General features: G+C 45.4%; 1 protein-coding gene and 1 long non-coding RNA gene across 4 annotated transcripts in view; one reads left to right on the forward strand and one right to left on the reverse strand.

Annotated features, from left to right (window-relative positions):
- Positions 1-24,192, reverse strand: part of ric1 (RIC1 homolog, RAB6A GEF complex partner 1) — a 28,389-nt gene extending 4,197 nt beyond the window's left edge. Inside the window, exons 1-20 of one of the 3 annotated variants that reach the window (XM_069713781.1) lie at positions 23,615-24,192; positions 19,448-19,555; positions 10,781-10,860; positions 9,490-9,597; positions 7,242-7,387; positions 7,002-7,138; positions 6,247-6,335; positions 5,508-5,596; positions 4,583-4,727; positions 4,351-4,399; positions 3,757-3,927; positions 3,375-3,590; positions 3,196-3,234; positions 2,629-2,739; positions 1,867-1,956; positions 1,608-1,768; positions 1,311-1,449; positions 1,000-1,116; positions 496-903; positions 96-407 (exon numbers count right to left, since the gene is read on the reverse strand). In XM_069713781.1, the coding sequence (XP_069569882.1) occupies positions 96-407; positions 496-903; positions 1,000-1,116; positions 1,311-1,449; positions 1,608-1,768; positions 1,867-1,956; positions 2,629-2,739; positions 3,196-3,234; positions 3,375-3,590; positions 3,757-3,927; positions 4,351-4,399; positions 4,583-4,727; positions 5,508-5,596; positions 6,247-6,335; positions 7,002-7,138; positions 7,242-7,387; positions 9,490-9,597; positions 10,781-10,860; positions 19,448-19,555; positions 23,615-23,755 (2,856 nt within the window). In that variant the 5' untranslated portion in view covers positions 23,756-24,192. The other 2 variants (XM_069713780.1, XM_069713782.1) reach the window with 2 other exon arrangements.
- Positions 16,067-19,454, forward strand: LOC138629831 (uncharacterized). Its single transcript, XR_011311586.1, has 4 exons — positions 16,067-16,444; positions 18,202-18,514; positions 18,697-18,836; positions 18,924-19,454. It is a non-coding gene; the product is annotated as an uncharacterized lncRNA (long non-coding RNA).
- Positions 24,193-24,226: the final 34 nt, after the last annotated feature.

Below are 24,226 nucleotides of genomic sequence, written 5' to 3' on the forward strand. Positions count from 1 at the left end.
AGAGACCGAGAGGGAAGCAGAGAAAGATTTGAACAGCTGGAATCAAGTACGAACAGTCGCGGGACGATGAATCATCTCGTCAACGCTCAGCCCACCTGCAGGATGATCAGATAGGAGGCTGCCGTGTCCAGGTCCTGAGCCATGAGACACTCCTCGAACAGATCTTTGGGGTTCCCCACGGCGGCGAACAGGTAGTTCCACAGCGCGTACTCCGTCTTCCGGGCGCAGTGGACGATGGTCTGCAGGAAGAGGGGGAACTCGGTGATGAACTTGGCCACGGTGGGCAGCAGCGGGTCGGGTATGGGCTCCCGCGACGTCGCCTCTTCCTCCAGCACCACGTGAACCATGAGCTCCATGACGTGGGGGAAGTAGGGGAGGGAGGCACACGACTGAGCCAGCATCAACGCCTGAGAGAGGAAACAGGGACGAATGTTGAAGCTGCACAAACAACCTCATCAGGGGATCACCGGGTGGAGCTGATGGTGCCATCGGTACCTGTTCACCCAGGTTGCGAACCAGCAGCTGCCTCAGGATGTGGTGGAGGTAGATCTGAGACGTCCTCTCTACGGTGCAGTACGGGAACAGCGCCTCCAGTGGCTCGGAGGATCCCTGCAGCCCGTCGTAGAGCACGGTCTCGTTGGTCGCCCCGAGGACCAGCGCGTCCTCGAACAGCACGGCCAGAGGGTAGATGTTGATGTGGAAGGGCAGCATGATGCGTCTGGACAGGAAGGAGTGCGGCTTGCGGTGGTCTCGGGGGAACAGCGGCAGCCACACCTTCATGCCCGCCTCTCCGCAGGACAACCACAGGGCCTCCAGCAGATGGCGCTTCTTCTTGTTGGAGCGACAGGTGGTCCACACGTTCTCCACACACTGGGCCAGAACCACGGGAGGGCAGAACGGTAGCTGGAGGAGGACCACAGAGAAACAGAGGGATGTGTTCCTGGATATTGAAAAGGATATTCAGGTAACACGATGTTCTGGTCGCGTGTTTGGACTCACCAGCTTCTTGTTGACGGCAGGTGATTCTTTCTCTCGGACCTGCGGTCCTGAACGGTCCCTCTGTAGCATGATCAGCTGGCCAGCCAGATTCAACATGATGCTCTCTGCCATGCAGGCCTGATATGAACACACACACACACACACACACACACACACACACACACACACACACACACACACGTTAGGATACGTTTCCATACTTGCAGTGGTGTGCCAGTGTGTGTGTGTGTGTGTGTGTGTGTGTGTGTGTGTGTGTGTGTGTGTGTGTGTGTGTGTGTGTGTGTGTGTGTGTGTGTGTGTGTGTGTGTTACCTGCTGCGGGGCTTTCAGCGTGATGCCGGTCTCTGTGCGTACGGACGTGAGCGTGACGGACACGACGAGGGCTGGATGAGGGATGTAGCGCGACATCGACACCTCCTGCAGCAGCTCCACGCTGGCTGACGGGTTCAGACTGCAGCGGCACACACAGTGTTAGAAACGTTAGAAACCAGAATCACGAGACACTAACAAGGAATCCGAGGAGTTTAACCGCGACAGGAGTCCAAAAAAAACCCGCCATCATAATGCCCAAAGATGGAGGAAGGGTGATGTGATCGAGTGCGAGCCCACCTGTCGCTCCTCCTCTCTATACTGTAGAGGCAGATGGAGCAGTCGGCTCTGAACAGGATGATCATATCTCTGAAGACGTTGAGCAGCAGAGTGTCCGAGTGCAGCTTCGTGACCGAGGCGAAGGCGTTGTCCAGGTTGGACGAGCGCTGATAGAGCCTCAGCTAGTGGGAGACATCGTAGTCAGACCAGAAGAACGATTTTCTTCTTCTTATTATTATTCTTATTTATTTTACCAGACATCGTGCTGCCTCACTCTCACCTGCTCCTGCTGGTCGATGAAATTGTAACAGGCCACGACCACGAAGTCGTTCCACCAAGCCAGACCTCCCGTCACGGTCATGTTCTGCTCCTGCAGGGAAACACCAACACAAACATTTACACATTTACACATTTACATCACAAGAAACACTCAATTTCAAGCTGAAGAAGGTTGTATGACGACACATAATATTTTATGCATTTTAAAACTGCAGTGTGGAACTTCTGTCTCCTCCTGCCTGAGAGAGTTATTATTGCTGCTGGTGTGGCTGTAAAATGGTGGATAAATTAAATAAAATGCATCACGATGCAGACAAAACGACTCATTTTACAACCAGAATTTGATTCCATAATATTTGGAAAGTCTAGAAGAGCTTCACGACTGAATGATTTGATCTCCGTTGGCATTGTGCCGCTGGTGTTGTCAAAGCAGACAACATAAAAACTCTGCCAGAGATCGATCCGGCTGTCGTGGGTTTAATCAGCCTTTCACGGTGTTTGAAGAACGTTTATTTATATTTACAAGTACTGCAGGATTTAATAAGCATCTCTGCAGCCTTGAAATATTTCACTATGAAAGAGCTGTAAGGACGACACGAGTCACACTGACGACTCGGGTCACCAGATTGTTTTCAATGTTGCAGTGGTGATAATTACACGTGGACAAAATAAAAAATATCCTCGTAATGCTGAGATAAGACTCATCAGTTATTGTTTAATAACTGTGTTGATTGTTATCCTTCGGTTAACAGCATCATCATACCTGAGTGATATTTCCAAACAGCTTCCATTTCCTGGTGAATAAGGAGTAGTGTGCGAAGCCCCGCCTCCCGGCTACAGCCATGCATTGGCCTGCTGTGTCTATGGCTGCAAACTACACACACACACACACACACACACACACACACACACACACACACACACACACACACACACACACACACACACACACACACACACACACACACACCAAACAATAAAACAATTGTAATTGCTGACATAGAACACGAATGAAGACATAAAACTAAACCCAGGGCTGATCGTTTTATGGACGTTTTATATTTGCTGATGGAGTTTGTTACAACCACGTCACACAGAAGCAGCTCTGCAGGCCTCCAGGAAGAAAGAAAACTCTCCTTCTCCTTTGTTGTACATAGTAATTATTCTTATGTACACACACTTAAGATTGGTTCACTTTGTTGACACAGGGATATGCCAGCTGTTGAAGGGACAGAGTTTCACAGACGATTTCATACGTGTTTCTATGAGCATCAACTTTCCTGACGTTTGACTGGTGAACCAGAAAGTTAAACATCCAACACACACTCACCCGTATGGGCCAGTTGCTCTCCAGGTATGTGCTGTGAATCTAGCGGAGAACAGAAAACAGGATCATTCACACATTGTACTGAATAAAGTATTTCAACTCTTTCTTGCCCTCTTGTGTATCTGTGCTGCACAGCTGACGGTGGCTTTATTGGACCTGTGATTAAAACTGCCCGTCCCTACCTGGACCACGTGCCAGTGCTTGTGTCCCAGTAAAGTGCTGAGTCCCTGAGAGAGAGAGGAGTCCGGGTTGGGGCGGTGGGGGTGCAGCGGGCTGCCGTCCCGCGGGTGGAGGTGTGTGTGCGGGTGTGCGTCGGAGCCGCTGTGGATCTGCGTGGGGTCGCCGCAGGTCAGGTAGAGGCGGTCCTCGCCGTGGAGTAACACCTGCTCCTGGTTACTCTGACAGACAGGAGGGGAAACAGTGCATGAATGTTTAATGTGTGTGTGTGTGTGTGTGTGTGTGTGTGTGTGTGTGTGTGTGTGTGTGTGTGTGTGTGTGTGTGTGTGTGTGTGTGTGTGTGTGTGTGTGTGTGTGTGTGTGTGTGTGTGTGTGTGCTCCTCTCACCGTGCAGGGGTTGACCGTGAGGGCACTCTTAATGAAGTGGAACTGCAGGATGCCGGCCTGCAGGGAGGCGTGAGGAGGTGCATCCATCTCCACATCCTGCTGCTCCTCCGGGCTCCTCCTCTCCTGCTTGGCGGGGAGCACCCACAGGTGGTAGCCCTCCGCCCCCCAGCTCTGAGACGCACACAGCGCACGTTTCAGAGAACACGAGATCAACAAAAATACACGTCACGGTCTGAATCTGTGTTTCCAATCTAATACAAATGTTTCACCCTTTAAGACAACATTCACATGCTTCTCATTGAGGGAGTAAAGTTGGAGCACCGGTCGCTCCAACGCCGGGAATTCACGTTTCAAAAATTCAGATTAAAAGTGTTTCAAATTATAAACCCTCAAGAGTTTCATACAGTTGACCTCGTCTTTTTCAAATTGTTTTTATTTCCTGTTTCTATCTGCAACAAGGGTTTAAGTTTTTCAGAAAAGACTGTTTTTAAAAGGTTTTTTTCAAACAATGCCACTAAAAATATAATTCAAGAATATTACGAGTCTTCTGTCCAATTTTGAGTTTAAATGTAATCTGTGAATAAACAAACATACCATAGAGCTGATTTTAAGCGGGTCCTTCTTGGTCCCATCCGAACGATACCTGAGGGGAGGAAACAAAAACAGACACATTAAAAAAGAAGATGAAAACAAAGGTGCATTAAATAATGTGTGAATTATGTAGAGTTGCATCCGTGTGTGTGTGTGTGTGTGTGTGTGTGTGTGTGTGTGTGTGTGTGTGTGTGTGTGTGTGTGTGTGTGTGTGTGTGTGTGTGTGTCCACCCACGCAAAGTCCTCTCCCAGAGTACAGATGAGTTGAGCTCCGAAGACACTCCACAGCGACAGGCCCCCACACTCCCATGTAACCATGGCAACGCTGTAGTCAGGTGACCAGCAGATCAGCTTGACAGGTCCCGTCTTGTTATAGATGTCTGAATGGACAAAAGAATTCAGGACGTTGTCTGACTTCATGAGTCGTTGCTGTACTCTGTGTAATTACTGGAATATTTTTCACAGATGCACTCGCTCTTTTTGTTTACGACGAAGAAAAGCTGCAAACATGTAAAGATCAATATTATATAATCAAAACTGTAACAATAGCTGAACAAAATGTTTTTAAATTAAGTTATATACTTTCTTTCCTTCTGCATGTTATCTGCAAACCACTCTTTCCTTCATAATTCATATTTTTCGAGTGAATGACTTTCTTCTTAAACATCAACTTATTAACACAGTTTATAATAGGATTTTATGAAATATTGCAGTAAATAAAACATGGTATGACATCGTTACTTAATTCAGACCAAACTTATTCTGAAGGTTGTGAAGACATGAGGTCATCGTGTTGTGTTTTGTTTTTTAAGCCCAGAAGAAGAGTGTGTGTGAGAAAATTTTTCGGAATTAAAAGTTAAGGTGCCTTTATGCAAAGATCTTAACTGTAAAGAGGAAGACATCCACCAGTTTTACTGTTTGAACGGTGATGGGGCTATTTGGCAGATCCGCCACTAGGGGGAGCTGTGGCTCTGGATCCCAGTCCAAGAGTCCGACTTACCTCAGGGGAAATATATGCATGAGAAAAGCAGCTGAAGGAATGTAGGTTCTCCTGAAGAGGAATGTGTGTCGGGGTATGAAGAGGAGGAGGAGGAGGAGGAGGAGGAGGAGGAAGAGGAGGTGTGTGTGTGTGTGTGTGTGTGTGGGGGGTGGGGGGGTACCTGGATAGTGTTTCGGGGTGAGCTCCAGTTTGTGAGAGAGCTGCATGGATCCTGTCGTGGTGTCGATCATGTACACCAGCACCGAGCCGCTGGAACGACAGCAAACACAAGAAGAAGAAGAAGAAGAAGATACGTCTTTAATCTGGAGCAGCTCTGAGCTGCACGTCTGTGCTCTGAACATTTCCCAGGATGTCGGCACACTTTATTGCACATTCATCTGAGTACACGCATGCCTGCTCGCTCTTCTACAACCTAACAGGGTCAGAGTTTGTATTTGTGCTCTAATTGATGACAACACAGCAGATTTAATCTGATTCCTGCTGACGGACATTTTAAAGTCTTTTCTCTACTTTTATCTAAAGAGTTTTTGTCTTTGTAAATGAAACAGTTTGACTTCTTTCTTATTCAAAGGACTGTCAGTACAACAATTACATAAAGTATTGGACCGCTGCGTGTTGGTTCACTGAGGCAGAGGAAGAGGAAGATGAAGAAGGAGAGTCGGAAGCAGCGGGGAAGAAAAAGCCTGCTGACCCGGCAGCTCGTATAATCCACCAGGAGATCCCGACGAGCACACGCTAGGTAGCTTCTGCAAACACAGACTGACAGATTCTCACAGCGGACACACACCGCACGGACAACTCTCCCTCGGTAACACACACACACAAACACACACGTAAACAAACACGCGCTTTCCTCCCGGTGCTCCGTTGTGACGATGTGGACGGAGAGAGAAACGTACCTGCAGCAGCCGAAGGCCATCAGTCGGTACTTGTTGTTCACGGCAACACAGGTGCCATCAGTCACATCTGCTGCCCACACACCCTGCAGCTGCTGGACACACACACACACACACACACACACACACACACACACACACACACACACACACACACACACACACACACACACACACACACACAGAGTAAGTGAATGATGACAGTTTCAGAGTGTTTTTTTAAACGCTGCCTCACTTACATTGAATAACGTCCAAATGAACACTGATTATATCTCAACTACGCGGTCACGATTTTAATTTGACATTTATATTGGCAAGGTCGCCCCGATACCCACTGTCCACATTCAAGAACATCATTTCCAGCCAAAATGTTAATGAAAAGCTGCTCTTGCCCTTTTTGGATGTGAAAAAAATACCAATGCAGTCATTAGTCTTCAAGTCCTGCCAAGAGAAAGTAAAAAGTCTGCACTGACTCATTATCGTGATATCAATTCAAAAGAATATCGTGCTGTCCCATTTCTAAGATATAAAAACACGTTGCATCATCAGTTTTAATGGAGGTTAGTTAAAGTAAGAATACACTTAATTTGCATCGATTTATTTCCAACTTATACTATTTTCCTTGCAGAAATGAAGCTCGGTTATCGTTACAAAACAGAGAAATCATCATATTATATAGTTGTATATTTTTCATCGTCTGGATTTCCCGCCTGCGTCTGCCCTTCACCAACATCTGTTTCAGTTTCAGTGACTCTTACATCTGTGGTGATGATGTTGCTCAGCGGCGTGATGAAGCCGAGCCGTCCATCACTCAGAACCACCGCGAAGCCGTCCAGCGTCACGCAGTACTCCATGCGGCGGATGTGAACTCCCTCCAGGTCCAGAGAGGGACCGCCTGCACGCACAAAACATAATGTGTGACGTGATGGGAGACTTTTCAAGAATGATGTCACGTGTAGGTTGATTGACAGGCAGCTTGTGTCCAGCTGCTCTCTGACCTCGGGCCGACTGCAGGTCGAGGGAGAAGGGGATGGTGGTGAGGCAGATGGCCTTGCGTCCGTTGCTGCCGAGCCCGTCCCAGTGCAGGACGTGGAGGTAGCCGTCGGCGGTGCACACCAGCAGGTCCTCCTGGAGGGTCTGTAGGCTGGCGGGAAGCAGACAAAACACAGAAATCAGCATTTTCATTTAAAGGAAAAGAGAAAAAAACCAACAACCGGTGGACGAGTCAGTAAAAGAAACAGGCTGGCAGGTGGAGAACAATACGAGCAGACAGAAAACACTGGAGCATTCATCTTCCAGTGGAAAGTTCTACCGGCCAGCTGTGATGACGGAGACGAGTCTCGCTGTCTTCTACCACACAAGGGAGCCAACAACGGCGGGTTTGTGTGCGTAAAATACTTCATTGTCTTCCAAATAAAAAGTGCGAGAGGTTTAAAACGAGCACAATGGGGCGACCGAGAGGAGGAGAGCGAGACTCCGAAAGTAGAGGAATGAAAGGGAAGTGGAGGATGTGTGAAGCCCGGTGGACTGACACGGCGGAGGAGGCGACGTCTTCCACTGCAGCTTCAGCAGGAGACGCCCACTCGGGAGAAACGCCAGCAGAGCCACGACGAGCCGGGAAGATCTGTCAAGTTCAGACAGCGACAACACGAACACACGACGAACAAAAGACACGACGCCAGAAGAAAGAAAGCTGGCGGCGTTTGTCACTCGGCAAACAAAGACGTGGAGCTGGAACATGTGTGGGTTCCTCTTTTGATACGTTCTGCTCCATGTAGAGGCATCGGAGGCCGTCTCAGAGTCCAACCACGGAGGTGTGATACATTCATATTTCATACTACGCTCAGGAAACCTGCTTCTCCACCTCCTTTCTTTATTCAAATGATGCAAAACCAAAATAAGATTCTCATGTTTGGAGGCGATTTTCCCTCCATTGCTTAACAGCGTGGCCGGATGGAAGGACGGATCAAGGTTGGAGATGATCCGTCCTCGTCAGGAGGTACTGCTAGAAAAATGGAAAACAACCTTGTTCACTCCGATTGTTTGCAGACAGAATTTAAATCCTTTCCAAGCCTTGAAACACAAACTCCACATTTAGAAGATTTAAGAAGAACCAACAATCCTTTATAAACACGGAGCAGCATCAAACAGGAAGATCGAGGGATGCGATCTGTCTGAGAATTAAGTTTTCTCAAAAATCCCTCGTGATTATCTGGATAAACACAAAAATCATATGAGGCTGATTTGAATCCGTTAAGCTGCAACCAGCTAACGCTAAAATCAAACATGTGACTTGTGTCAATCATCACTAAATTCTTCATCCCACCTCCCTCCATCTGTCCGTCACTCTCCGTCTCCGAGCAGCTCTCCATTTCTGCAGATTCACGCGTCTCTGCCTTTACAAGTCAGAGTCGAGGAGCTCGGCCATCGCTGCCGATACTCACTTTCCTTCAGAGGAAGAGGAGGCTCTTTTTGAAGCTGTAACTCTGAGCCAAATGCCCTTCACACAAAAAGCAAGTCATGTTTAACAGCTGTAACAATGGAGGGAAGTCTGTAAACATCCACTGGTGAACTGAAGGAGGAACAACAACATAAATGTACTTTCAATCTGAGTGGACGGTGAAAGAAAAGCGTTTAATGGAAGACATCCGGCCGTGTTTAATTTACAACACTTCTAACTAATGATGTGAAACGACAGGAAGATTTGAACACCAGGAAATATGAGCGGGAGAGAAGCTTCACGTGAGGAGGTGGTCACATACAAGCAGGAGTCATGGAGCTCTGCTACAGCTGGCAGGAAGTTAAGATCCAGTCAGAGTGAACCTGAGAGAGAGAGAGACAGAGAGAGAGAGAGAGAGAGAGAGAGAGAGAGAGACAGAGAGAGAGAGAGAGAGAGAGAGAGACACACAGAGAGAGAGAGAGAGAGAGAGAGAGAGAGAGAGAGAGAGAGAGAGAGAGAGAGAGAGAGACACAGAGAGAGACAGAGAGAGAGACAGAGAGAGAGAGAGAGAGAGAGAGAGAGAGAGAGAGAGAGAGAGAGAGAGACACACAGAGAGAGAGAGAGACAGAGAGAGAGAGAGAGAGAGAGAGAGAGAGAGAGACACAGAGAGAGACAGAGAGAGAGACAGAGAGAGAGAGAGAGAGAGAGAGAGAGAGACAGAGAGAGAGAGAGAGTGAGAGAGAGTGAGAGAAAGTGAGAGAGAGAGAGAGAGAGAGCTCTGTGTGAAGCAGCAGCAGATGGTTTACCTGGTGATGGGCGCCTCCAGGTCCACGGGCTTCTTCATCTCCAGAGACAGAGCGGGGGCACATTGCTCCTCCTTGTAACCCGGCGTCACCTTCACGCGAGGACTTCCTCTGCAACACATGTTTCAAGTACACGTTGGTTTTCCTGGTGTGGAAGTAAACATGCTGAAATACTAGAACGGCAGCATGTCATGCGAGCGGGTCATTTCTGACTAAGACGGCAGAGTTTGCCCCGACTCGCCCGACCTCGGCTGGTATGCTGTCGAGGAATGTGAAGCGCTCGACACCGAGCACGCAAAAGAGAGAAAATCATCGTTGTTATAGATTCAATGTTAAATGGATAAATTGCCCTTTCAGCCCGTTAATGTTCTCATTAACCAACGATAAACACGTTTTAAACTGCAAGTGGTTAAAAGGTGACGGCGTCCAAATACTTAACGAACCCTCTGCACTGGTGTGTACGTTTGTTCACTTCATAATGCAGAGAGGCTCAATGACAGTTGGATATGATGAGGTAATAAATAGCAGGTTTACGGTTTATTTAACCGGCTCTACCATCTGACCACCAAATGCTGGCGTGTCCACATACTTTGACCAGGCAGTGTATTTATCGCTTGAAAAATGCTGTATGAGCTGCAGAAGTTACAAACCGGCTTGAATCACATGAACCGCTAAAGATTACACATTTGGTCATGAGCAACGGGGATTTATTAATAAAGCGCTGCTGTATTTCTACAAGGCTCAATCCAAATATCCAAGAGAACCTGCTGACTGACGGGTCGACAAACTACAAGAACAAAAAGCAGTGTACGTGCTCATACAGCCTGTATTTCCACATATTTTAGTATCATTATGTGGTTGAGTTTGTTTATTTTAAACTTCATTGCCACGTTCATTGAAATGAACAGTGGGTAATTAAATCAGTCCACTTGAGGCCTGGATGATTCTTGGCTTTGGACAACCGTCAGCACTCGCACCCTTCCCAGGAACATCCCACAAAGTCTACAGACTTCCCAGAGATGTGGACATTTGGATTCAGCTCCTGTTTGCCAGCTGCACTGACGGACAGCTGTTGGTTTCTAACGAGGTTCAGCTGGTTTCACACTCCGGGAGGTTCAACCCGACATCTTCAAACAAAGTGCATCGAGCAAAAAAATATAAAATCCAGTTTAAATTTCAGTAAATACACAAATCAATTCACAAACAAACTATTATCAAAAGTACTTGTGTGTTTTGTAATAGACACGATTGTATTTTCACATTTAACCACGTCTGTATGTGTGCTGTCACTCACTTTGGATAGACGGGCTCGTAGAGGTACTTGTCATCTCCTCCACCCAACACATCAAACAGGAGGATGTAGCCTTTGGCAGTCTGCAAATAGAGACAATTAAAATAACAGTTATAACTGATCCATTATTTTATTATCAGATGGGACAGATCACCATTTTCAAGACCTGTTTGTGCTCAGGCAGATTAATAATGATAACCAAGACGGACTATAGTTGTACTGTTAGATAAACATCTATTTTGTATTCTTTACATAAACAAGTGTAACATGTCCGGATCAACAGGAGGAATTTTAATGTTGTAATTGGATGATATCGCCTCCAGTAATTTACATCGATGTTTCTACAGTCAACACAGATAGGTTTGATCAGAATCGTATGGTTCTGTATATTTAAATGGTTTTCTATATCTTTTATAAGTGCGCAACAACACATTTCTTTAAACAGGGGACAACACTGAAAAATCCTCAACAGCCTGAGATTCATTCTGAAAACTGAATTTCTATTGGCTGGAAAAACTGCATTCAAATCAGTCCACACATCCTACTGTTGTGTGTTCATCAGAACTCGCTGACGATGCTGTTTATGCCTGTAAAAAAAAAATCTGTCAGCATTTAAAAACAGCTGATACAAACTGCTGGAGAAGTTCACAATATCCATAATGTGAAAACATTAAAGCCCAACACTCGTATTCTGGTATAATATTCTGGTGCTTTTTCCACAATTACACACAAACACACGCAGACTGCTGTGAAGGAAACTCGAGACCCGGAGAGCTGGAGGCTGAAACACGACACCAGACCTCATCGAGACTCAGCAGGTCGGCGGCTGCACAGAAAACGTCTTCGGTCAGAAGAAGAGTGTCCTGCAGTAACTCTTCTTCTACTGAGGATGACGACGGTGCTGCCGGTCAACACGTCGCCACAGCAAAAGGAAAAAGCAGCGCAGAGCGGAGGTGAGCGGCAGCGTGGCTGAAGCCTGCTGAACGCATCAGAGCTGCACAGGCCAAAACTGAAAAACAACAACACTGCAACCTGCATGACATCTATTTTGATGACATCTATTTTGATGACATCTATTTTGATGACATCTATTTTCAGAAAGACAAGAAACGTCAGCTGTAAAGAAGCGAACAGTTTATTTTACATGCTTCTATTTATTTGGGACAAATAAAAGAAAGTCACTGCAGAGGTTAAACAACCTCTTCATCATGTTCTTGTTGGCTCTATATAAAGTTAAGATGATCAGTGTTCATGTTTGAATGACCAAGTTATTTATTAGAGCCTCACATGCTGATACATGAAGAAGAGTAAATACTCAGAGAACACAAGGCTGCACAATTCTCCAAATCTGCACCGTTGATGACGGGAAATGCTTCACATTTTCTAAACTGCATCAGTTTCCTGAGCTGCATCAACATATGTGGTACACACACACACACACACACACACACACACACACACACACACACACACACACACACACACACACACACACACAGAGAGAGAGAGAATCTCTCAAACAACAATGTGCTGCATATTTCTGCACATATAGGTGATAAAACTGAGTTTCCTCATCAGCAGTGATCCAGTTTAAAAAAAAAACGTTGGCTCGTGTCCAACGGTCTGATTTCAACCATCGTTGGAAATCAGGCAGGAAAAGAAGCATATGGAGAAACGCTTTATCTATCTTCCAGTTAGAAGATAAAAGGACTGTTCACATCTTGACTTAAGTCTTGTCAACGTGACGTCTTCCATCCCGGGAGCCCAACACTGAACCCACATATCCGCCAAGGCTTCGTTCCCCGAGGAAACGCTGCTGTACTTCTAAAGCACGTCGATTACGAGCGGCAGGAGACGTCGTTGGAACATCAAAGACAGGAGGGAAACTATTTGGCAATTTTGGACGAACTTCTGTGGCGTCTCCCACTCTGAACACGTCCCGCCTTTCATCTGAGGTTTGATCACACCGACACATGAAAAGCCTTCACGCGTCCATTCATCTGTTCAGGAGCCTACGATTCAGGTTTCCCTCAAATCATCCCGTCTGACCGGAGAAACCCCGCGGATGAAAGGAACGACAGATAAAGGAGAGAAGGCTTCGATTGAGATGCATCCCGTGTTTGGAGGACTCGGTATGTTCACACATGCAGAGATAATAGTGGAAACAGGACGAGGACAGGCCGCCGGTCATCGTCCACCGAAGCCCAATGAACAAGCAGCCGCTGGCCGAGGCTCCTCTCCTGTTCTTCCTCTGAGGCTGCGATCGGACCAATAAACTCACAATCAATAAAACATGGTCGTCTCGGTTCAAAATAAATAAAGTGAATGATCCGAGATGAGTCAGACTACTGACCTGTGTATAAAAATGTATTTCACGATGCCCTGTTTTAAGCTGCTCTCCCCTGATCGCATGGTTTGGCACATAAACATATTTAATAAGTGGAAGATGAAAGGCACTTTGTAAATGATATTGTAATTGCAGCGCTGCAGACGGTCTTTAGCTCTCGGCACGCAACACTTCCTCTCCTTCAGTTGGCACGTCGACACGACGACTCGACGCTGCATTTGAAAGAGAAGAACATCAAAGGAGCGACCGCTGCCGTGGAAACAGAGACCAAGAGAAGAGAGACGACTGGGAACGACTCCAGTTCAGACCTGCAACAAGAATGAAGAACGTTTCTGGAGAGAAAGTGACGAGTCAGCATTGTGACGGCATACCGAGGCCTCTCCTGCATGTCTAAACAGGAACCAGAGACACACACACACACACACACACACACACACACACACACACACACACACACACACACACACACACACACACACACACACACACACACACACACACACACACACACACACATTTCTTTAGTTAAGTGCAGTTTTCTAAACTCGCATGATGCACAAACATTAGATGCAGCTGAAAAACTGAGAACAGAAACGCATGCAAAACTCCTGACTGAGCAAAAAACAGATGTGAAAAAATAAAAAAGCTTGCAGCTCTGACTGCAGAAGAAATGGAGCAACAGCAGAGCGCAGATGTTCAGTGTTTCTCCGACTGAAGTCAAACTGAAAGAAGTTTGAAAGCACGCAGCTGTCAGCAGTCTTAACTGAAGCCTGAGATGTCTGAAGATATCTGATCCTCATTATTAACATATTGCTCTTCAGAAGTGAGAACAGTTACGGAGAAGATGGCAACAGACTAATCACTCAGCATCATGCCATTATAATGTCTGAATAAGTTTTATGACGATCCGAGAACGTCGAGTACCTCGTCCCGATCTCAAACTTGGATTTTCCTGAACAACAGCTGCTCAGAGCTCAAAGTTCATAAAACCTCTTCAAATCAATCCAATATGTGCTCGACATGTCAAAAGGTCTGTAATGCATTCAGAAAAGAAATGCCTGCATCCAAGATTTCCTTTTTATTGTTTAGTTTTTTTTAACAATAAAATAAGTTTTTAATGATATTCGATGTCGTGCAGCACCGGCTTTAATTTTTTGCTGTACGAAGCCATCGTCTCTGTTACGACTAATATCTGCTTCAAGCAGCAATCGGAGGAATTTCAAACCTTCTAAAACCAGATTAACCTGTCAGATAAAAGACAGAATAAAGCAGCTGCGTGTCATCAAGGAGTGGACGCAGTGAAAAGAGGAACTCCTCACGCAGTTACTCAGCAAAGCCTCGACACACACGGACTTCAAACACTCTTCTGACGTCTCCACGTGATGTTCCCTGCAGAGCGACGGTGCTGCTGGAGATAAGAAGCTGCAGAAAACGTTGAAGGATGCTGTTCCTTACTTTAAAAAAAAAAAAGAAGCAAATGCAAGCTAGTAATATACACGTTCACTCCATTTAATGTCACAGAAAACTGCACTAAAATCCTGTCCAATGAAAAAAGTCTGTGTTGAAAACACTTCCTAAAGTAGAGTCTAAAAACTGAGGGAACATTTTGGCCTCGGTCGGATCCCAAAGCACACACAAGAAAAATGGAAACGCTAAGAAGTATTTCCCCTGAGTGAAGAACACACACACACACACACACACACACACACACACACACACACACACACACACACACACACACACACACACACACACACACACACACACACACACACACACACACACACACACACACACACACACACACACACACACCCAAAGATAGTCCCGGCTGTGGTTACGTTAGCCTGGAGGTCTGCAGGGTGTGTGAGCAGCCAAACATCTGGGGAACAGCTGGTCGCTGCAGCGAGGCCGACCGCCGGGCCAACGCTGCCCTTTATTGTTCTGCAGTCTGTTTCTGCTCTGCCTCTAATTAAACTACAATAATAATGAGGGTGTGAGAACTTATAGCTTCTGGGAGATTTACAAAAAATATAAAAGTTAAATAAAAGTAGGCCGATCGTCAAAACAGCACATGGCTGGTGAATCACTGGTACAGACGTCAGACATGTATGTATGTATGTATGTATGTATGTATGTATGTATGTATGTATGTCATATCTTTCCGACTGATAGAAGCTTCAGATTCAGCAGATTTAACCAGAGTGGAAGTTGTGGGTGAGTGTGATATAATCTGATGTCTGACAACGTCCTCTGTGGCTAATACAGCTGTCATGTCTTCGATAACACGTTATGAATGCAGCCATCCACTGCTTCATGTTTTTAATGGGATCCAGCTACAGCAAACGATCTCCAACATCACCGCCACACTTCACGTTTCTATTCACTATTTCACTTTCAACAAGTTTTAACACTAAACACAAACGTTCCAAAACCAAACTTTGACTCACTGCAGTAAAAACAGAAGTTGTTGGTCAGTAACTGTCATTGGTTCACTGAGACTTGTGAGGCTGAACCGCAGGGACTCACATATAAAGACTTTCTGTTTGAGAGGACGTTTAAAGTGTCAAAACGAATCAGCCCGAGGAAAGAAGAAGAAGAAACAGCACATCCTTTCAAAGGGGACGTCAGAACAGACTAAATGAGACAAAGTTGGGATAATCGTAAGAGACGAGAGGATGAAAGCTCGGTTCTGATGAGAGCTGCAGCTCACATGCAGCTTTCAACACTAAAGAGGGATTTCTGCTGGAAACCACACGGTTGCATTAGTGTTGCAGTCAAAACACATCCTGAACCGGTTGACCGCATATCAGACAAGAAAGAGTCCTCTCATCACCTTGAACTCCTCTTCACCGGTCAGGTCGGTGCAGCCCGGCAGGCGGCCGGTGAGCCGGCGGGATATTTTTAACTTCTGCACCTGCTCCCTGCTGTTTGACCCGGTGGACTCGGGACAGAACCCGAAGCTCTGCTGTCCCAGACACATTCACAGCATTCATTCATGTATACTTTGGCATCACTACAAGAGGTAGAGACGGAGAGGGGGAGAGCGGGGTCTCTGGTTTTCTTCCCATTTCTGGGGCATTATCTGGATTTTAAATGCTTTTCTTTCAAAAACATCCACTTGGACGATACAGAGAAATACGTGTCGGATCAAACGGTAACCGGACGGCGTCTCCACATGAAGCCTGTTTGTCACCTCTTCAACATCTTCATCAGTTTGTGCAGCAGAAAGCCGTCCAGGACCAGACGGGCTGTTTTGGGCCAAACATGCAGCACCGACCTCTGGACGACATGTTGGGCTCCTCGGTGTTTGAACCAAGGTATGTGCTGACATGTTTCCGTCCATGTCTGTCCAGACTCGTATAACACGCGTGGTGAATAATAAGTTAATAAACTTGTATAACGCAGAGCAGTGAACTTTGATTTGAGGCTAATGAACATAATGGATCCGTTCTTTCTCTGTGTGGTTTGTTCTGATGAGTCCTGGCAGCCGTCCTACGTGTTGCCGATCACGTGACCTCTGGAGCCCGATTGAGTCATCTGATGACTCGGTCACTCGGTTTGTGTGAGATTACTCAACATGACACTTTCTCCAGAGTTATCTGAGCGAACAACAACACAAATCACTTCCAACCTGAATGTGTTCCTTCTCGCATATTCTTTATCAAAGCACAGATTTTTGGGGGTTTTAAATTAAAACTGAAGCTAGTTGACAAATTTCTGTCAGACAAACCGACTTTCCCACATTTATCCTCATGAGCTTTGTGTTTATTTATTCAGCTTATTGATGTGAATATTCTCAGACGTCTTCTCCGGCTTCAACAGCAGATGCAACCTCCGTCTGGTCCATCTGGGAACTCACATTAGTTCGACACAGACGGGGATCACAGACATCGATAGCACAGATTACGCTTGATAACAGTGATTTACATTCCACGCTGGGAGTAAATAACGTCGCGACAAGATGGGGCTCGTCCTGCAGCCTGAGGGACACTCAGACAATCTGATGTCCTCCTCTGAGAACATGTCAGAGATTGGACGGTAGACACATCGTGGATAGCGGCACATTAAAGCTGTATATCTGCCCGAACTGTGGTGAAGAATGTGGATATTTTAAAGGGTTTAAACCTTATATTAAACCTTGCTATGTAAATTTAATGCATTATTATTATTATGAGTGAAGTAGACGGTAATAAATGAAATCATGACCTGACAGGAGGCTCGACAGCAGAGGGAAGACAACAAGCTTGTGTGGGCTCACAGGAAGAGGAACAGGTTTCATCTCCATGGCAATGATTTATTCAAATCTTTTCCTTGAAGGCTTTGTGAGCCGATCATTTGCGTTTGTTTCTTGGTTGTTGGTTCACCAAACGTGATAACAGGGAGGAAGATACCAGGCGTGATATTTTAGGACTTTCAGGAATTTTGAAACAGGGAAAAACAAAAGTCTCCCTGGCTGAGTCCTCCACTAATCAGATGTTTGGGTACATTTATATCCATCCTCAAAACACACCAAAATGAGGCGCTCTTATGGAAGCTGAGATGCTTTTAGAGGAATGTGATGTGTTCCCAGCATGCAGCTCGCCCACCAGCCTTCCTGTTAACAATACAGCTGTTACACAAGCGAATGACGCCCACCTAAAATCATTTTTCACGCCTGAGGACTTAATGTGGCGACTTTGATGAAGCGGAGATGGAAACTCTGGTAATTGATGAAACCGCAGCACAGCAACCCGCTTTACAGCGAAGTACTGTTTCACTTTGAGAAGTCAGAGAGTATAACGACCAGCAGAGGACAAAGTGTGATGAGATTGGAGATAAGCAGCAAAACATTCAAACACTATCTGGAAATGTCTAAAGGCCAGTTTGTTCAGTTCCCCTCGCGGATGAATCGACTGATGTTAGTTGAATCTTTTTTACTTTAATGCTCCCGATCCTTTACAACACGTTTCACCCCTCACAGGTTGAGTTGATGAGAGCTACTTTATCTTCCACTGTTGTTTTTTTTGCTTAGCTCCACTATTAATCATTATTTTTAAGATGTATATATTCTGTACCTTTTGCCTTAATGTGACAGAGACAGAGAAGAAGACGGAGAGGAAACGAGGGGGAGGAGAGCAGTGAAGTCTGCCCGGCCCGGTATCCACTGCTCACAGCGTTTATATGCGTCCTCTCATCTCTCCTATCGGGTTGCAGAAGATCTCACCGGTACAAACTGAAACAACTCGCTGACTTTCCAACACTGCAGTATGCACCTGATGCACTACCTGCAAGCTGAACTCTGGCAGCAGTAAAACTGCAGCTACGGGAAGATGACAATGCAAGAAAAAGCATGTCCAGCCTCAGTTATCACACAGCGTAGATAACTATCCTTAAACATGAGAAACCAGGTAGTAAAACCAAATATACTCATAAAACATCAGAATCATGAATTATGATCATGAATACACACAGCAGGTTCCAATAATTAAAATATCCATATGCAGCATACCTACTCTGATTGTTTGGTCATTGTTGAATGTGTTACATTTCATGAACTGTTATGTCCCTTTGCTTTATATAACATTGACAGTGAGGAATACGAACTTCACAGTAACGTCAGACTGAAGCACACAACGATCTGTGTGGGACTGAGAGTGAAGTTAAATCCCGATGTGGGCAGCTCAGAGACTGTTTCAGCTCTGCTCTCGTTTCCACAGGAATGTCCTCCATGTATGTGGACCTCAGCGGCACCAGTAAAAATAGGGCAAACTCGGCTGTTTACAAAAGTGTAGCAACACTTCATTCTTCTCTTTCCAGCATTCGTGCAGCTCGTTCTTCTGGAAAGAAGAGAAGGATCTCCAGAAAACCCTGCTGATCATCCTGCGTGTAATAAATCACCATGGTAACCACACGGTGACCAGAGACCCGACAGGTAAGAGATAAATGAGAGGTGATTGGAGGAGGCAGTGAGCCATGTGACTGCTGGCTCGGTGTGTCAGAGCCCTCAGGTGAGTGCAGCCCTTCACAGGCCGCTTCCAGTTGAACTGTGGGAAGGTCACGTTCATCCTTTACACCAACGTACTGTCGTTACTGCGTGTGGGAGAGTTTCCTCTTCACACACTCACTTTGTCAATAATTGAAACCGTCCTGACGGTTTAACACGCTGCCGGTACGACTCGGTTGTCCAACGACAGAATCAAGCATTTAACTTAAAGGAACGTTGATTTTACCATCTTGATTTTGTTTTTGAATTCCCGAGGACGACGGTCAGAACTGAAGTCACAACAATACAGTTTTTTGCTCCGAGAAGAGGACTGATCCCGAAGCAGCCGCATACTCACCGCCACGGCGATCATGGAGTCGTCCGGCTTCCATTCGGCCGTCTGGTAGGAGCCGAACTGAGCCGCCGCCTTCGCAGACTCGATGTAGCTGACGATCAGAACGCCGGGCTGAGGGAGGCGAAGAAAACCAACACGTCACTGATGAAAACGTTTTACTCTCATTAACACTTACAGGAAGAAAAATGACAGCGAGTGATGATGATGGAAACTCATGAACACTTGCTGTGTGATGACCAGTGAACCGTAAACATACTGATTTATAGATTGCATAGAGGAATATGATTTGGAGTCTGAATCTAAGTGTGACATTATGACGACAGCTTCAATCAGCCAGCTGGTTGAAAAAACAACAATAAACATGCCACCAAACCAAAGATTCATACAGAAACATCTCCAGTGTTTTAGTCTCTCATAAAAACGTCGGATCACTTCTTCCTGTTTTTCCTTAAAAACTGTAGGAATGAATATTTGTATTCAGAAGACTCAGCACCTAAAGTATACTTCATTTACCAGAACAAGAAAGGAAGCCAACACGTGGTGCTGTTTATATGTGGAAGTGTTATGTGTGTTTAAACTTAAAAACTAGTTTTTATACCGACATCATTTTTATAAATTTTTGGACTTCAATATTTCGTTGATGGCTCTTAAAAGGACATTGATTATACAAATTATTGAAACGGACGATGTTAAGACATGCAGAGAGCAGAACGAGGAAGCATGAGAACGTTTAGTCGTGACTGACAGGGATCAGTTATATTTGTAAGTTAATGTGCTGGCTGAGGATTTGTTCATTGGCTCAAATGTTGTTTTTTGGGGAAAGAAAAATACATTTCAACCAAGTGAACATCAGTATGTTGAGTCTGCTGTTTATTCCACGCAACCAACATAACCATAACAACATAAACTGACCCTGAAGGAAGCTGCTGCCCTTATTTAGCATTAACTACTTGATGTTTATGGTAAGATAAGCAACGTACGGTTTATAAATGTGTAACTTCAACCTAAAACTCAGCAAGTGTTGAAACAGCTGTTGAAGAGGAGGAGCGGTGATGAAGGAGCCTGATTCAGTCAGTGGTGGGAAAACCCATCAGATCATTTAGAGTTCATGTTATAAATGTAGAGAGCCCAGATCATTACTAAAGATGAATAAATACTGAGTCTACCTGACCATGAATATGATAAACATGTTTTTTCTGTGTCTTCGTGACCTCTTTTTGAGTCAGTTGAATTTCCCGACACATAAATAGGAAGTAAAACTGCAGCAAAAATAATTTCAAAGCCTAATTTTGGAAATAAACAGCGGTCCTGAATATTTTCCAGTAACGCAGCTAATTCTGGTTTTTAGTGAAACATAACAGGGGCTTTACATGACAGAGAAACCAGGACACCGTGTGCTGCATGAAGGGAAATGTGTGGTGTAATTCCAGCCGTGCAACATTAGTCCTGATGATCAGTCACTGTAATGAGAGAACAGCCAGCGTCCCTTTCACAGAATTAAAATTTAATCAAGCCAATGATACTCTACCTGCATTGGCTGGGAAACACAAACCTCTCTGCTTCTCATGCGTTACAAAAGTCTGTTAAAGTTCAAATATATATATATTTCATATATCTGTACCTTAACACACAGGATTTGAAATGAAACAATGACAATAAGGTCAGAGCTTATTTAACCATTAATTTGTGGTTTACGTGTGCAGAAACTCTCATCATACAAACCCGAAGGTAAAAAGTTGAGTCCTATAAACTACGAGTTCTGTCACTTTTTAACAAACATGGAAGTGAAAACAGTTTTCTGGGGACAATAATTTCATGCAATCTTTTTTCATATATTTAGATTTATTCGGAAAAAACTGTCCTTGCAAAAATAGTGTAAAGAAAAGGCTTCACTGCATCTTTGGCTGCAGCGCTGAGCTGCAGGGTGAAACGACATGATGGATTTAGCAGATGTGAACGGTGCATGTCAGGAGGGAGAAGTCGCTGAAGGCGACGCTGCTGCTGCTGCTGCTGAGACTTTTCTTTTCCTGGATGCGTCCATGATGCTCACGTTCAGGCTAAGCCCTTAAGAAAGAGGGGAAGCACAACATGCTCACATCCTGTGTGGGCCTCAGGAAATCACTAGTGACCCTGATCCATTGTTGCTCCAACTCAATAATATACAGGCTGGAACACAGACTGCTATAAACAAACAGTTTGCTCAACAGCAGGTTATCAAATGAAACGGACCCTGTTCACGTCACCACGGCAAAAAATAAAAATAAATCACTCAAACAAACAAGGGCAAGGCTCAAAACACATGTCTGGATTTGAAGGTTTGCGTCTACCACGTGATGCCGGTGCAAGAAGTCCTGAACGAGAGACTCAACAAATATTTCATGAGCCATTAATAATGATTTTGATCTTTTACTATGAAATATATCTGCTGTGTTGGACATGTGTGGAGGAGAAAGGGAAGAAATAAAGAGTTGAGCTGCTGTCTGACAGAACAAACCACAACACGCAAGTCAGTGTTTGTTTTCAACACCACGCTGATAATAACTTAAACTTTGAACAGGAACATATGTGGCAGGGTCAAAAAACAAAACACAATATTTTCCCCCAAAAGTACTCAACGCATCCGAGACACTCGGCTTTACTAATCACTCGTAGTGAGGAGGTGTAAACTGAGAGTGAAGAGCCACCGGATTTTAAATGAGCGAGAGGAAAGAAGAAGAAACACCATTCAGATCTAATGTACAGCTCATCGTGAAATGCAGTGATGGAAGAAGTTTTTAGATCCCATATTTATTATAGTACAAATGTACTATGGTCCCTCAAACTGTTATATTATTACGATATCTTTATATTACTGTTGTAGCTGACGCAGGTGGAGCTAGTTTGAACTATTTAATATCCAGTTTTATAAGAACATAAATGAAGATCTGATCCACAAATCTGTTTTCAGTTTTTCTCTATTGTCAAATTCTTGGAGAGATGTTGGATTATTTGAACATTTATTGAACTGAAACCACGTGAGCAGTTTAAAAGGGGGGAAAAAAAAATCACTGTTTAGTTAACAATCTGAAATGTGACCCGGATTACAGACTTGAAGGTTGGAAACATGTTTACTTAATCTTTAACAAGGTGTTATTTTAAAAGGTTTTTTTGTTTTTTTTATTCTCATCTAAAAAGTAACTAAAACTGTCAAATAATTGTGAGAAGTAAAAAAAAAAACAACAACACAATAATTCCCTCTGAAATGTGGCAGAGAGGAAGTATGAAGTGGAAACATCCAATTAATAAACCACCGATGAAATGTGTGCGGATGTGATGATGCGTCACGACGTCACCTGTCATCAACGTGATCGGTGTGTAGTCGTGTAAGTGTATATTTGTGTAGGTGTGTAGTTGTGTACGTGTATATTTGTGTAGGTGTATATTTGTGTAGGTGTGTAGTTGTGTACGTGTATATCTGTGTAGGTGTATATTTGTGTAGGTGTGTAGTTGTGTACGTGTATATTTGTGTAGGTGTGTAGTTGTGTACGTGTATATCTGTGTAGGTGTGTAGTTGTGTACGTGTATATCTGTGTAGGTGTGTAGTTGTGTAGGTGTGTAGTTGTGTACGTGTATATCTGTGTAGGTGTGTAGTTGTGTACGTGTATATCTGTGTAGGTGTGTAGGTGTGTAGTTGTATATCTGTGTAGTTGTGTAGGTGTGTAGTTGTATATCTGTGTAGTTGTGTAGGTGTGTAGTGTGTACGTGTATATCTGTGTAGGTGTGTAGGTGTGTAGTTGTGTAGTTGTGTACGTGTATATCTGTGTAGGTGTGTAGGTGTGTAGTTGTGTACGTGTATATCTGTGTAGGTGTGTAGGTGTATAGTTGTGTAGGTGTGTAGTTGTGTAGGTGTGTAGTTGTGTACGTGTATATCTGTGTAGGTGTGTAGTTGTGTACGTGTATATCTGTGTAGGTGTGTAGGTGTGTAGGTGTGTAGTTGTGTACGTGTATATCTGTGTAGTTGTGTAGGTGTGTAGTTGTGTACGTGTATATCTGTGTAGGTGTGTAGGTGATACCTGCTGCCAGCGCTTCACGGTCAACAGCTGTGTCGCTAATCGACGCCGCTCGTGATGAGCGCAGATTGACGCCGCGGTGTTGGATGTGGAAGTGAAAGCAGCTGGAGGCTGAACTCACCCGGCTGAACCAGACGCTGAGCTGCGTCTCGGACAGCAGCGCGAAGTAAAACCTGTGGGAGCTCGGCTGGACGTGGAACGGCTCCTCGGCACTCCGCAGCGGGCACAGCAGCCTCCGGGGCCAGCCGGTCAGAAAATACATGACGGCGGACTCCCCGCGCCTCGACACCTCCGCGCAGCGCCGCAGCGACGGACCGTCGGCGGGCCCCCCGTTCCTCCTGAAGTCGTAGTTGTTGTTTTTTAATCCCGATGACGCATCAGAGGCCGGTTCCGTGAAAACTAAAACCTGAGCTCGGGTTGATCCAGCCCGGTGTTGGCGCTGCTCAGGCTGCCGGTCCACGGATGCCCTGCAGACGGACGGAGCCCCGGGCTAACCTAACCTCAGCGCTGCCTCGAACTTGAAGCTAATGAGCGGTCCGAGGCTACGACCGAAAACAACCGCGATCAGAACCGCAGCGTCACCGTGCAGCAGCCGACAGCGCGCCGCCACCGACTAATCGATCGATTAACTTTCGGTCCCGGTGCCCGTATCAGTTCTCACGGTGTCTGGACCAGCGGTGCTTAGAAACGGCAAAGCGTCCAGTTTTCACTCCTCGGTGCCTCACCGTCGCCA

This window comes from Brachyistius frenatus, unplaced genomic scaffold (assembly GCF_029030835.1).
Source record: "Brachyistius frenatus isolate BFR_SWC_R1_liver_20210118 unplaced genomic scaffold, ASM2903083v1 Contig_122, whole genome shotgun sequence".
Lineage (NCBI taxonomy): Eukaryota > Metazoa > Chordata > Actinopteri > Embiotocidae > Brachyistius > Brachyistius frenatus.